Source organism: Epinephelus lanceolatus, chromosome 2 (assembly GCF_041903045.1).
Source record: "Epinephelus lanceolatus isolate andai-2023 chromosome 2, ASM4190304v1, whole genome shotgun sequence".
Lineage (NCBI taxonomy): Eukaryota > Metazoa > Chordata > Actinopteri > Perciformes > Serranidae > Epinephelus > Epinephelus lanceolatus.
The window spans coordinates 10934204-10946673 of NC_135735.1; the positions used below are offsets into that span (position 1 = coordinate 10934204).

General features: G+C 42.0%; 1 protein-coding gene across 2 annotated transcripts in view; it reads right to left on the minus strand.

Annotated features, from left to right (window-relative positions):
• mpped2a (metallophosphoesterase domain containing 2a) overlaps window positions 1–12082 on the minus strand; it is an 85916-nt gene extending 73834 nt beyond the window's left edge. Inside the window, exons 1-3 of one of the 2 annotated variants that reach the window (XM_078173837.1) lie at window positions 11637–11776; window positions 10260–10371; window positions 8996–9286 (exon numbers count right to left, since the gene is read on the minus strand). In XM_078173837.1, coding sequence (XP_078029963.1) covers window positions 8996–9108 — 113 coding nt within the window. In that variant the 5' untranslated portion in view covers window positions 9109–9286; window positions 10260–10371; window positions 11637–11776. Of the gene's footprint in view, window positions 1–8995; window positions 9287–10259; window positions 10372–11636 lie in introns of both variants that reach the window. The other variant, XM_033627031.2, reaches the window with a different exon arrangement.
• Window positions 12083–12470: the final 388 nt, after the last annotated feature.

Here is a 12470-nt window from a genome sequence, read left to right on the forward strand (position 1 = left end):
CTACATTTAGCACCAAAAAAATATGTTTAAAAAAAAACAAAAAAAAAAACAATATCGAATACCAAATTTTCATAACTAATACCTACCCATAGAAATGCATATTCGAATATCCAAATATCTGGGTACAGCCCTACGCTAGTGTATGCTCAAAGACGTCACATAGTCAAAGTGACTGTCTTGCGTCGTCATTGACTGCTGACTTCTCACAAATTTTGACCGGCCAGTAGGGGGCGCAAGTCTTGCGGAAGTCGGCTAGGTTGAAAACAAAAAGCCTTGCCGTCTGTTACAGGTCCAGTTTTGGTCTTTGTTAATGCTCAAAACTCACATCCATAGAAAACGTTGGCCTTATTTTGAACTGGAGCATCTGCAGATTAATTCCATGCTCGATACGTTATGATCCACTAAAGTTAGGCACCATACAAAATGTTTTAGTCCCTGTTTTTGTTAGCTTGCCACCATCTTGACTGAGGGAGCCTGAAAGGACAATTCCACTGGACACAGTTGCGACCAGATTTTGTTCTATCCACCACACGGCGTCACACTACAGTGGGCGTGTTTCAGAAGCGGAGTTTTGCCTGCTTCAATTTCAGAATTTGTCCTTCTACCACAAGCAGGTAAAAAGGCTCAGTAAATGGTTTCTTTTTCGTTATTTCCTTCTTTGCTGTGCTGTAGCCAACAGACAAAATTAATAACATTTATACTCCAGTTAACAATGACAGGGATAAAAGATTTCTGGTTGTGTTTTAGTTATTAAAAATACATTCATCCTCATAATTATACCATATTAATATTTCACATGCAGTACCTGTTAGCAGGAAAACTCTGTCTGCTTTGTGCCGTGGCTCCGAGAACAACAGACGAGGCGTGTATTTTTATTAACTCCTGGAACGCTTCTGAGATGTGCTGCACTGTTTGCTGAAATTACAGGAATTGTCAAGAGTGGCCGCAATCAGCCCAGCCGGCTGCCTGGCGGAGATCTGCACTCTACTGAGTGCACTTTTCTAGTTTCTATCTAAAATCTATTAACACTGGAGGAGAGGGTGAAAAAACTGTGATGTGTTCAACGGCAAATTAGACAACATGGCGAGTTCTGAAATGTCAACATTTCTGTATGAAAGTCACACATCTTTCCACTGTTAAATTGCCAATTATCTAAGTATTTTCATCTTCAAAGCATTCCCCGCTGCTGAAGTAAACAAGGTCTAACTTGTTCATCCACGACATGATGCAAGACACAGGGTCCCTTCTTGAACAGTCCATTTTGTGTTGTGTCACATAAGCTGCAAAGCCACATTTATCAACACAGAGATGGAAATGTCCTGTTTAATTATCATCCGACCACCTCGACCGGCTCTGAACACACAGACTCATTAATTAAAAAAAAGAATTTGATTTTCATTGTGTACATACATAACGACATCAGCTGTGAAACTGGGGCTGCTCCTCTCACTCTGCAGAAACACATGCTATAAAAAAACACTTTCTTCGACCGCATTTACAACGCTCTTCCATTATATTAAGAAAAGGAAATCCGGCCCATATTAAAAAAAAAAAAAAAAAATCTCAAGGAGTTCATTAATAAAAACTAGGACGGTGTTAAAATGAATGTGTGAAGGCCGTGTTCTTCTGGTGCCGTTTCCTCGCCAGCTCGTGTCAGAATCTCCACGTGTATGGATGCAGGCGGCGGCGTCATTAAATGATTCATACTTACGAGCTCCTCAATTATTCAGAGGGCGGGAATAATTAACAAGGCATCTGGAGGAGAAGGAGTTTGTTAAATGTGGAATATTTTTTTCCCATGTTTGTGAGAGGGGTTTAAAGAATTTCAATTTCAGAGCATTAAAATTTATGTTTTGAGCTCAGGTGTGGTGAGTGAATGATGTTTTATATAAAGTGAGTAACTGCCCAAAAAGAGGGAAAAGGATGCAGCATGTCCTCTGTGTTTACAAGAGATGTTTCTATGCCACAGAAAACACTGATGGGCTGCTGAATGTTCCGGTCAAGTTTTTACTAAATCAGAAAACCACAACAACGACACTCCTTCTATGTGCAACGTTACCACTTCACCCCAACTGCTGAAAAACGAACCTAAATATGGGTCAACCTGGCGACAAATCTGAGGTATCCTGATATAGAAAACAATAGAGTAGGCAGAGGAAACATTTGTGCACTTTTTCATAACCAAACGCCACCATTCTGTCATTCACAAAACATTCAGGTTGTACATAAATATTAAATCCATGTGATTAAAGATTTTGAGTCAACGCAACCAATTCTTCCTTGATACAGACAACGACAACCAGTGATAGTGATATATTCATGCAGGTGTGTGTGTGTACAGTGTCAGTCCCTGTCCCTTCCCATAGTGTCAGCTAGGAGACCAGTGTCAAGATCACTATGTTCCACAAGCTGTCTTTGCTTTTTTAGTCTAATAAATAAACAAAATGAAGTCACAAATGCCAAGAAAGAAAATATTCTGACATCTATTTTGTTTATTAAACAGAAAAAAAAACGACCATACACTCTATTTCAACTCGACAGAAACGTTAAACGTCTTCGTTAAATTAGCAAAATAAAATCACCAAAATTATCCAGTGTCATTCACTTATTTTGTCAGATTTAAATGAACTGTTTTTTAGTTGTACTGCATTTCAAATCTTGTGCAATTGCTTTGTGCTACAACAAAATTAGACGATGTATCTTATTGGAAACGTTTTGCAGAAAAACATTTCTAAATTTCTCAAAGTAAAGAGTTGTAAGGAGGAGCGCGAGGTGTTGGCACCTAAACTGAGGTATTGTATTAACACTGGAACTTTTGAATATATCTGCAGGTTATACAAAGACGGATTTACTGCCTTTCAACACTGTTCATAAAACTTGGAATTAAACTTGAGGCCGATGTAAAACCTGAAATAAAAAAACAAAGCTCGGGGCAAAGACACACAGACTGTGGAGTAAAGCAGGACAGAAAAAAACCCCCACCAGGGTCCATATTCACAATGTTTCCAAAATGCTCTGACAGCTCTTAACTCAGCAGAGTCCCCATTATAAGTGCTACTTAGGAAAACTTGGAGCGAGGAATGGACAACAACTTGGCGGACCAGGCTGCTCTCTCTGAGGCACTGTCACTGGTCCCAGCATGCTTCTTTTTAAAATGATTCTGAAGCCACACAAGAAAACACAACCACAAAATACTTTAACAGGGTTACTGATTGTGTCAATAGAAAAGAACGTGTTTTATACATATTCAGTACAATGTAACCGTCCACACCCTGTACGGAGACACTAGATAAACAGAGTTGTTGAATCAGAGTAAACCTCGCATCACTGACCCTGGCAGCACCGGGGAAGTCGGCTGTCTCCACTGACACAGTTGTGTTGGCTTGCATGGTGCGCAGGTCCAGCGGGAATCAAATAAATTAACACTCTAAAGGCGTTAATGGCGTAATGCCGTTAAGTCATCGAGTGAGAAATGCCAACACATCTGCGATCAAGATAAACCACAAACAACATTGTCCCAGCGCGATCTAATGTGGTGCACATGATTAACTCTGTGTTATTTAGGAGGATTTAGGTTTGGATCACGTTTCTCCCTCGGCTGCTGTATGCAGACATTTGCTTATTTCCAACCAAGCAGTTGTCAAAAAATACTAACTTTTTATATTTACTGAGATTTGTGCAAAAACAGATCAAATCAGTCAATCAGTCATAAATTGCCAACAATTTTGATGATTGACTGATCATTTATGAAGCTGATATACACAATGTTTAATATTTCTAGCTTCTTAGACGTGACGCTTTTCTCTGTTCCTGTCTTTGTGAATTGAATATCTTAAGTTTTGGACTGTTGGCAAGACAAAACAGACTTCATTTCGGGGTTTGACAAATTGTGATTGGAATTTCTGAACAATATTCGAACATTTTAAAAATACTAATTGAAAAACAGTGATCGCTAATGCAAATAATCTTTAATTAAAGCCAAACGAGGATTCAATTCCAACAGGAAATTCTTAGAAAACATAATAACTCATTTGATACAGCCCCAGGATATTAAATGTTAACAGCAAGACTATTTAAGACTATTATAAGGGTCACAGAAAAGTCTTGAAACACTCCCAGATCTGCAGTGTAGAGTTCTTTTAGTTTCAACTCTCTGTCAGTTTGTCTGTCTGCGTCTGTGTGTCGGGCCTTCCCGCAGTCTGGCCCAGATCCTGCTCAAATTGGATTTGAAGCCATTAGTGTCCCAACTCGAAGCATATGTTCCAAGTTGCTGAGCATTTCATTTCACGAGACGACGATGAGGGGGCTGAGAAAAGGAGGAGAAAAAAAAAACAAAAAAAAACAAAAAGAAAACACAGACGGCGCAGAAAAATAAACCAGACACAAACAGGGCTGGACTGAGTCTGTCGCTCACTTACAGACAGACAGAGACGTCCCATGCGCCGAAGAAAGCCCACTTTGACTTAGAGGTCACGTTCCTGAGCATTAGTCTGTAACTGCCACTGTGTGTTTGTCTGTGTGTGTTTGTGCATGTGTGTGTGTGTGCGCATGTTTTCATATGCGGCTAAGAGAGCGATACCTTCCACACCACACAAAAGGCACTGCTGTGCTCCATCACAGAAATCTAAATATTCTGTCTAGGGGGGCAAAAACATTAGAGCAGGGATTGTATTTCAAATGGCAGGCAACCCCCTCGCTTGAGCTTTTTTCTACTCTCTCTGTCTTTGCTGTCAGAGAAGCAACAACTTTATTTATGTCCAAATACTGTGGATGCAGTTAGCGAGAACCCCCAAGAAAGTCGGATCATTATCTCTCAAATCTAAACAAGCCTTTACTTTCCCAGAACAGAGCGTGTATTCTATAAGCACTTAAACATAGCGGGGGGATGGGCTTATAGAAGTGTGTGTGTGTGTGTATGCATGTGTGTGTGTGTGATCCCAGGGTTCCCAGTCTGAGTTTAAGAATGGCAGAGTAAAACACTGCAGGCTCTGTGGAAGCCAGGAAACAGCCTAATGTATTTATCCAAACACATATCTGCTGAGAGGCCCCACGGCTTCAACACATCCCCTTCCTACAGCGGCTTCACCTCCAGAAACTATCACAGCGAAAATGGAGGGAAAAAGCAGGACGGCGCAATATCGGCAAAAAAAACGATTAAACTGATTATTTAGATGAACGTTGTGATTATTTGTTCCGAGTTTCAGGAATTTTGACTGCATGCCTGCACCTTAAACATGCTGTCACTGTTTCATTTATCATCGCCCCGAGCAGCAGAAGCTGGAAGAACTTGTTTTCACTCGTGCTGTCTGACTCTTAATATCATTTAAACAAAATATAAATAATAATTTTGTACAATATCATCCATAATCTGCTCTTGTTTGTCATCAGCTGGAATAAAACTAAGTAGATAGGCATTATGATTGCAATATGAGCCGCAATTTTAGTGGGAATGGTCATTTTTGCATTTCATTTTAACTGAAAACAAAATATAAAAATGATGATGTGATTTTTGCTAGGGTCTGTATGAAACAAGTATGTTCCTTTACATCTGAAACATGATTTGTAGGCCGAGGCACCTTTTAGCAACGTAATGCTTCATTTATAATGTTGTGACATATTTTACCTTTATCAAAAAATTGCAGCTCCTGGATTTGAATATCGCAATTGGCCACATTGCCATTTCAAAAGTACTTCGATTAATCGTGCAGCCCTTAATAAGCTCCACATGACCGTACACTTTTAGAAACTCAGGATTTTCCTCCTCAACACCAGGCAGGTCAACTCTTTTCCCACTTTGCTTGTTTTTCTATTTTCCTACAAAGAAGTTTCATGTTAGGTTTCTCTGCCGCCTCTCCGAATGAACTTCAGTAAGGGTCAACTGCTGCATCACTGCAGAATAAAAGGCTGGTACGAACCACACCAAGACTTTCCAGGGAACTGATAACAAAACCTGTCAATCACAGAGGCATAAAATAGTAATAAATCCAAAAATAAGCTGTGAAATTTCAGAAAAAAATGGAAGCTTGCAGAGGCTGTTCTGTCATGTTTTACAGCTGGAGGAAAAATTGTTTATACTATTTATTATTTGCCTTGTCAATAAAAAGAAGAAATTGAGGGAGCCTCTTCAAGCATCAAACTGGAATCCTTTCTGGTGAATCCTGTGCTGTCTGGCATGTGTTAACTTTGATTCATATTGAAGCATTTGGCCTGATTTATTGCCGTCTTTGTCAACCGTTAAAATGGACTGACATAACACAAACTGCGAGGTGACCTCGTCTCGGTTTCCACATTCGAGGCACCAAAGCTCGCTGTGCTGGCAGCCTTGCTCACAGCTGAGGAATCCCAAAACAACACAGTGGCACAATAACGCCAGCACTGCCAACACCGGGAGGAAGGTAAGAGTCCCCGTTCAGCTGTTTACACGACTCCATAATTTGACCATCTCCCCAAAATAATCCTGTTTACATGAACATGATTATCCAGACAGAACTGTGGGAATCTGAGTGTTTGAGGTAAACAAAAAAAAAAAAAAAAAAAACTTGTTTGCCAGATGTTGTTGCTCCCCAAAGTGAGAGAGCACGGCTGGTTCAGTTTCCAGCTCTTCAGTCTGCACAGATCTCACACTGCTGCCTGAATCTTCCTCTCCCTTTAATTTATCTGACATTTGTCTAAAAACGTCTCCTTTATGATGTTTATATATCTGCATGAGCAACACGTCCCGCACGTCATGTAACATAAACCCCTGTTCTGTGTGTCAACCCCGCCGGCCACATTGGCTCAACATGATGCCACTTCCCTTACACCTCAATGTAACAGGATGATCTGAGCACATGTGGAACCTGATCCCCGTTCAGGACGAGGGACTGACCAAGTGAAAGGACTTTACGGTGTTGTGCTGTGTTTTACTCCAAGTATGAGTCTGCCTACTTTAATTTCAGTCTGATCCCAGATTGCCATAATTATGCAACAAGAGATGCATCAGCTCAATTTTGTAACTCCTTTTAGATTTAGAGGCAAAAATATATTTTTACAAACTGCAGCTGTTTTCTCGTACAGTGTTTCAAGGTCTCCGAACACAGAGGAGTTTTAACAGTCAATCATATCAGTCTTGACTTGACAATCTGTGGCTTTTCACCTCTACGGACAGTAATGAAAACATGCTTTAAGTTTTGTGTTTTTACCTTCAACAATTTAATTATATTTCAAGATTTGCTGTATTTACAAAACTGTCAAATCTGTCTATAACAACTGCACTTCTGTAATTAGCGCATGATGTTCGCACAAGATCTATTTTCTGACATTTATGCCTGATAGATGTGTGACTTTCTAAAACTTAAATTAGCAACAAGTTTTAAATCACCACCAGGGTGCATCATATTTAACTTTTTTGGCCAAATATTTATTTTTTTCTTATTTGTTGCACCTGAAATGGTGCTGTCAAAAATACCGATTTATCAATACAGAGCAATTTTGAATATTTCAAACTGTTTCAGTACTCATTTTCCGCAGTATCAATACATCGGTACCAGCTGTCTTATTGCTGAGCTCTCTTATTGTTAATGTTTAACGACAGACATTCTGCTTTTCTCTGCTACTAACAATCAAAAGAAAAGTCGTCTTTGTCTTGTTATAGTCTCTTGTCATATTTATCTTTTAATAAAAAATGTAACTTGCATGCCCTCACTGACAGTTTTTCCCTGTAGTATTGTATCAATTATCAATATTTTTCAAGGTATTGTACTGGATTCAGAAATTCCATTATCGTGACAACACTGACTTTTAATATAGAAAATGGCAACTAGAAATTAACAAAGGCAGAAGGAACGTGTGTCAGCTTTTTGCTGAGCTCTAATCGTGCATCTAAAACAGCCAAATCAAACCAAAATTACCCGACAAAGAATAAAGTTCACTCAGAGAGCAAAATAAAATCCACAAATCCACTCTGAAAACAGCAGACAGACAGCACTGTGGCGCTCTCCTTCAGTCACTTCCTGTCCCTGCTACAGCTTAACTCTTTACACAACACTCTCAGTGAATACATAATATCTCAACAAGCACACTGTGCATGTGACCAACAATCACTCGCAAATCTTTCATAAAACCTCAACACTGCTGTAACTGGGAGAAGGCACAAAGCATGCAAACACATGCAGCTGTGTGTTAATATCTGTCCACAGATAAAACACACACAGTGCTCTGATGAGTGTGTGCATGGCGAGGGGCTGACGGGTCACAGCACTCTGACCCACTAATGAGAGGCAGAGCGTAACCACATCAGACAAGAGCCACGCTAAGTAACTGGTCTGATAAATAAATAAAAAGAGCGCCCTAATGTGGACAAAGCGCTCATGCACTGCAATGACAACATGGCAAAAACGATAACAGTCTCATAGGGAACAGTGGTGAGCCGTCCGCGACACACGACAGGGAGTAAAAACATCTGAGTCAGAAAAGGTTTTCTAAATCTGCGTGAAGCATGGAGAGCATTTGGGTTCCGTTGTGTAAACGCTGCATGTTTTTAAAATGAGACTTCTGTGGTTCACCTGCCACACTCGCTGCAAACTTTATTTTAACCAGTGGTATTTAATTTCCTTAAATGTTACACAGTGCAGTTTTTGGTGTCTGCCTGCTGTCAGAGTTTGTCCTCGATGGCCACCGTACATTCTCTGAGCTTGAGCCAATTAAATCAAAGTATAAACAAAGACTCTGCATCAAACAGGCTCCTGATTGGCTTCCTGTTGCAACTCAAAATGCCTAAGTGTCTTCTCCACAGTCTGGATTATTGCATCTTCTGAACACTTCATACAAAACCAGCCTCAAAACATAAAATGAAATAAAACAAATCAAGACAAAAAAAAACCCTGGATGAGTGTGTGTTTAAAAGTTGCAGGTCTGAATTTATTTTGGCAGGTAATGATAGTTTTTAATTCTGATTTTAGGTTACGTGGCAGGTGATTCACTTCTATATGTGTGTGAGAGTGTGTGTGACACTTACATGTGGACATGAGGAGGTTGGAAGCGGCTCTGGTTGATGTTGTAGTGTGTGAAGGCCTGTGTGGGGTTGGAGCTGTACTCGTCCACCGTGATGGTCACTTTGCCATGAGCCATCCTTCCGCCGTTTGGACATGAGACGCCGTTCGTTCACCGGGATTCAGCAGCGAGCCGTGCAGCGGTCATCCTTCAGAGCCGCTCAAGAAGCCCAGGAAGTCTCCCAGCAGCAGCAGTGGCAGCAGGAGCAGCAGCAGCAGCGACCCGGCCGACCAACACGACCACGACACACTGCAGTCTGCAGCGACAGGGAGCAAAGAGACACACACACGTCAGCTGCTTGAAACAGGACCACACGGCATGCACCCTCTTCTGAGCACACTGGTTGGAGGGTCTTAAAACCTCTGTGAAAACATTTAGATGTTTTTCCTGTTCTAAAATTAAAATACACAACAAAAACAGAAAGCTTGAAGAGATTAAATGACTGAGCACACGTCATGGAAGGAGCTGATCTGTTTCTAATCATGTCAAATCACAATGTGATCAATACTTTATGCTGCAATTATAGTGTTCTTGCTTGGTTTCAGACACCACAAATAAAAACAGCATTCTTTTTTTACTGTCACAATTTAATTTTGAAAGAAAGAAACAAATTCCTGAACTACTCTCCATTAAAATGAAATCCTAATTAGAAAAACGCAGCGAGGCAACTTTAATGTAATTAGCAGATTTATTCTACCTTTTAAAAACAACATGGCATTCTCGTTAAATGAACAGAAATTCTTTCAAAAACTAAACACTGGACTCTTAAGGCGACAATTTACAATCCGCAAGGCACGTTTTTTAATTGCTGCTCTGCTGCTCAGCTGGTTTTAATGCAAACTAATATATTGAAATGTAAAAAAAAATACTGCAGGCATGGCCTCTGAGGCATTAGCCCCTTGAAATTTAACCAAGAAAAAAAAAAAGCAGCAAGTTATAATGCTCTGCTGGTGATCAAATACGCTGCAACGCCTTCAGTAATTCTTCAAAATGCATGCACAGAACAGGTCTGACAATTACACATAAACACACAAAAATAAAGTTCTGCTTTTGTTATTCCAGGCCTGGTGCTCTAATTCTGAAATTAACCAGTAGCAATTAATCTGCCATCTGAGCTGCTCTGGCATAACCACACAATAAAGGCTAAATTAGGCAAAAACACATTAAAATCTGGAGGTAAAATGCTGCAAAAAAAAGGTGAGTTTTCTGCATCTCCAGAGCTCACTCACCGGGCTCCGCTGTGTGTCTCCTTGCAGCCCTGAGTTCTCCCTCCTGCCTGACCTCCCTGACTGATAGCAAAGTGGCCACTGTGGGCTTGACAGGCTTTTTATACCAGACCTCCTGATGCAGCCACCAGCACAAGAAGAAGAAGAAAAAATGCCCTCAATTTAACATCTTTTTTGGAGGGTAATCAGCAGCTCCGGAGTTCATTTGTTGGTTAAATCCTGTGATGCAGTGGTGAGTAACAGAAAAAAAAGAAGCTGTGACCTCCAGTTGTTGAATATCTCAAAGCAAACAGCCTCCCTATTCAAAGTAGAAAAAAACTGTCCTATTTTAACAAAAGCATTGATTTATATTTTCTGGGTCAGCTGGATTCTACTTTCTGTGATATGTGTTTTTAAGTCAGACAAATGTATGCCAGCAGCCTAGAAAATAAAGGTTGGTAACCTCAGGTCCTGCAAGAAACAAAAACCTAACGCAAGCCTTTGAGTTATAATAATGAAAATATAACTCCTGTGCATCCAATAATAAGTTTGCAGATCTTCCAGGGCCTTCAAAAATAATAATTTCACCCAAATTAAAAGCTGCCCTGTCAGACGCCTTGCACACGCGTCACCTCAGCAGTCATATCTCCCAAGGCAAACTCCAAAACCTGAACTAGTGCTGCTGCTGCTTCTCGGAAAATGTGCTTTTTTTTTTGCAAATGCAGGCCGATTTGTGTGCAGCATGCTTCACGGTCTCCTCGCCGTGTGCATTCAGTGTGTGTGTGTGTCAATGTGTGTGTGTAACTCGCCTTGCTCGCCTGTCTGTCTCTACAGTAGCAGCAACTAGCTCTGTAGCTTAGCCTGCTAAACCTGCCCTGGCAGTGGATTTTTTATTATGCAGGCTGTAGCTTCACACTGAGCTGCTTTTCTATAACGGCGGTGCACACACACACGCGCACACACACATTGTCAGCCCCTGCCTTTGAAATACACAGAGCAGAGAGCCCCCCCGACACACACCGTATAGCTAACTTCACGAGTGGAAACCACTCCGGTGAGCAGAGAGGGTAAAAGGCGAATAAATTGACCCTTTCTGATACCATGCATGTACACGATGTGTGCTATGCGCCTCTCGCTGTTCACCGCTTGCAGAAATGTACACAAAAAGAAAAGGAGGTCCGTGCAATCCTGAACTCTGCTCCTGGAATAATAAAAAACACCCAAAGGTGGTCAGTGTCACGGCACCGCCGCGCTAACCTCTTGCTCGTCCTCGTAAATGACAAGCCACCTTTTAACCGACGGCTTTGTGTCAGGAATTTCTTTTTCTCCCTCCCCGTCTCCCCCTTCTCTCCCCCTCCCTCCCTGCTCGGTGCTCAAAGCAAAGCGGAAAGGTTGCTCTACCTTCGTCGTGTGGGGCTTTTTGTGCGTTTTTATCTGGCCGGAGAAAGAGTGTCGGGTCGGGGTCGCCCTCTACGCGGCGGCGGCGGCAGCAGCAGCAGCAGCAGCGGCGGCGGAGGGACGCGGGTCCATGCGGCAGCAGCAGGAGAGCGGGTAGGTTCGTACGCGGCCGTCCGGGGGTTGCGGCAGTCTGGGCGGATAGGGCAGAACCTTCGACCCGGCGGGACCTCGGCTGGCTCCTGTGGAAAGAAACCAGACAAGAGAGCGGAGGGGGAGAGAGCCGAAGAGCAGGAGAGAGACACTGACAGACAACAGGAGAGAGAGAGCAGCCTCGGTCCGACGGAGGGGGAGCCGGAGTGCAGTGAGTCGGAGCTGCCACTGGGGTCAGAGAGCAGAGAGAGCAGGAGCGAGCACAACCCCCCGCCACCTCCCGTGCGCGCGCCCTCACCGGCGGGCACACGCGCGGCGAGGCGCGAGAGGGAGGGAGGAGTAGAGGGGGGGGGGGGGGGGGGGGGGGGAGGAGGAGGGCGCTCGCGCAGTCCCGCTCTACCTCTGTGTGGCATTCACTTGCTGTCGGAAATTACAACTCCCTTTCAGAGGCACGAACGCAGCAGTGATCTCTCTTTTTTGTTTAATTGAACACTAGAAGAACAAAAGCATAAACATACAACATCTCGACAAAAAGCTAAGGGAATATTTAAATACATAAAAATAAGAATACATAATAAGAATTATAAAAATTAGTTAATAAATTATGTGCAATGTGTAATGAATGTAAATTAAAACTGTTTTTTTCTCCATGCTGGCTTTGTGCTAAGCTAAAGCTGTAAGCTAATT